General features: G+C 37.2%; 1 protein-coding gene across 1 annotated transcript in view; it reads right to left on the bottom strand.

Moving 5' to 3' along the window:
- The window catches only part of hspg2 (heparan sulfate proteoglycan 2), a gene marked incomplete in the record, with an annotated part of 235,200 nt that overhangs the window by 60,748 nt on the left and 173,028 nt on the right, over nt 1–1,424 (bottom strand). The window contains 1 exon segment of the mRNA XM_014024404.1: nt 164–299. Within this exon segment, the coding sequence (XP_013879858.1) occupies nt 164–299 (136 nt within the window).

The following is a 1,424-nucleotide window of genomic DNA, read 5'->3' as shown; positions in this document are numbered from 1 at the left end:
CTGTAGAACTGGCCACCAGGACTACAGATGAAAACTAGCCTTTGGCTAATTCTGGCATTTTACAGATGTACTGTTACTAATATGCACTGTCCTGCTAAATAAATAAATTACAAATGACACCAATAGGTCAACAGTTTTCCTTTTAAATATGCTGCTGCCTCACCTTTAAGCACATTGACCCTTATGGGAGAACTGTTCGACCCGACGCTGTTGCTTCCAACACACATGTAAGTTCCTGAGTCAGCCATCTTGATTTCAGGGATGAGTAGAGTACCGATGTCAGTGCGKTCCGTCCGGGCCTGAAGGGATAAACCACCACCAAGATTACAAAAACATCTCAGGAAGGTCCACTTCATGGACCGTAGTTATTACATTTTATTTTGAAAACAAAACACATCACCTACCTGCTTTTTTTCCTTTAACATACTGTAATACAAATAGAGGAATGCTGACATGGAGGCATTGCTAGCTACTAACAACACAAATACACTACAGCAGAGATATTTAGGACAAAAGCTGTTAATGCAGCAGTTTGTTTATTTGTGATTTCAGTGATGCTGGCATTTGCCATAATTTCCAGTGATTGGTGGAGTTACAATAACATTTATCAGGATAAGTGATCATTCATTTTTATACAATATTATTTGCTCTGAAAGAAAAATGATTGATGATAATGAGGAATAAATTAGCACATAGATAACTGACAGTTTTGAGGTGAATTAATCGGACTAGAGCTTTATTAGCTTAACATAGCAAGTCTTACAGGAGCCATTTTGAAGTGACATTCTGTGGAAATGTTATGAACAATGTCTTACCTGTTGTAGATAGCTCTTTGAATGCTTCGGTTTGCAGAAAAAGAGTCTGACTGATTAACAGCTAGTCTGGAAAGTAACTAAGACCAAAGGGATTTGCTGTCTTAAAACAACTCCAATGTTTAAAATTTCACACTTTCACTCAAACACTATTATTTAACCCTTTATTGCATCTTCAGTATACATAGTTTGTTTGGTAGAAAGATTGCTGAAAGTCCTAAAGCAGGGCTATTCAATTAAAACTGCTCCAGGGGCCACAGTTACTGCAGGCAACAGCTCAGGGGCCGAACATCCAGCAATTAAAGTCATTATGTAAATAAACCAAGTATTACAAAGATCTGTTACCTTTGAAATAGTTAATTTTTCTGATGTTTCTGTAGATACCAAACATGTTTATGTTTAACAAAAAGAACTTCACATGAACCACTCYAAACATTTTAGGATTGGAGATGCTTTAAGATGGCAGTGAGTCTTTGACATACTGTTTTCAGACTAGCTGTTAGCTTGTCAGAACTGTTGAACTTAAACTCAGTGGGTCTCATGCAAGAATCCTTCTTACAAACAGATTTGTTCTTAAGTTGTGCATACGAGTGGTTTAGGAGAATTTGTGGC

This window comes from Austrofundulus limnaeus, unplaced genomic scaffold (genome assembly GCF_001266775.1).
Source record: "Austrofundulus limnaeus strain Quisiro unplaced genomic scaffold, Austrofundulus_limnaeus-1.0 Scaffold421, whole genome shotgun sequence".
NCBI classification, from domain to species: domain Eukaryota; kingdom Metazoa; phylum Chordata; class Actinopteri; order Cyprinodontiformes; family Rivulidae; genus Austrofundulus; species Austrofundulus limnaeus.
The sequence above is the reverse complement of the archived record's forward strand: the minus strand, read 5'-3'. Positions and strand labels throughout refer to the sequence as shown.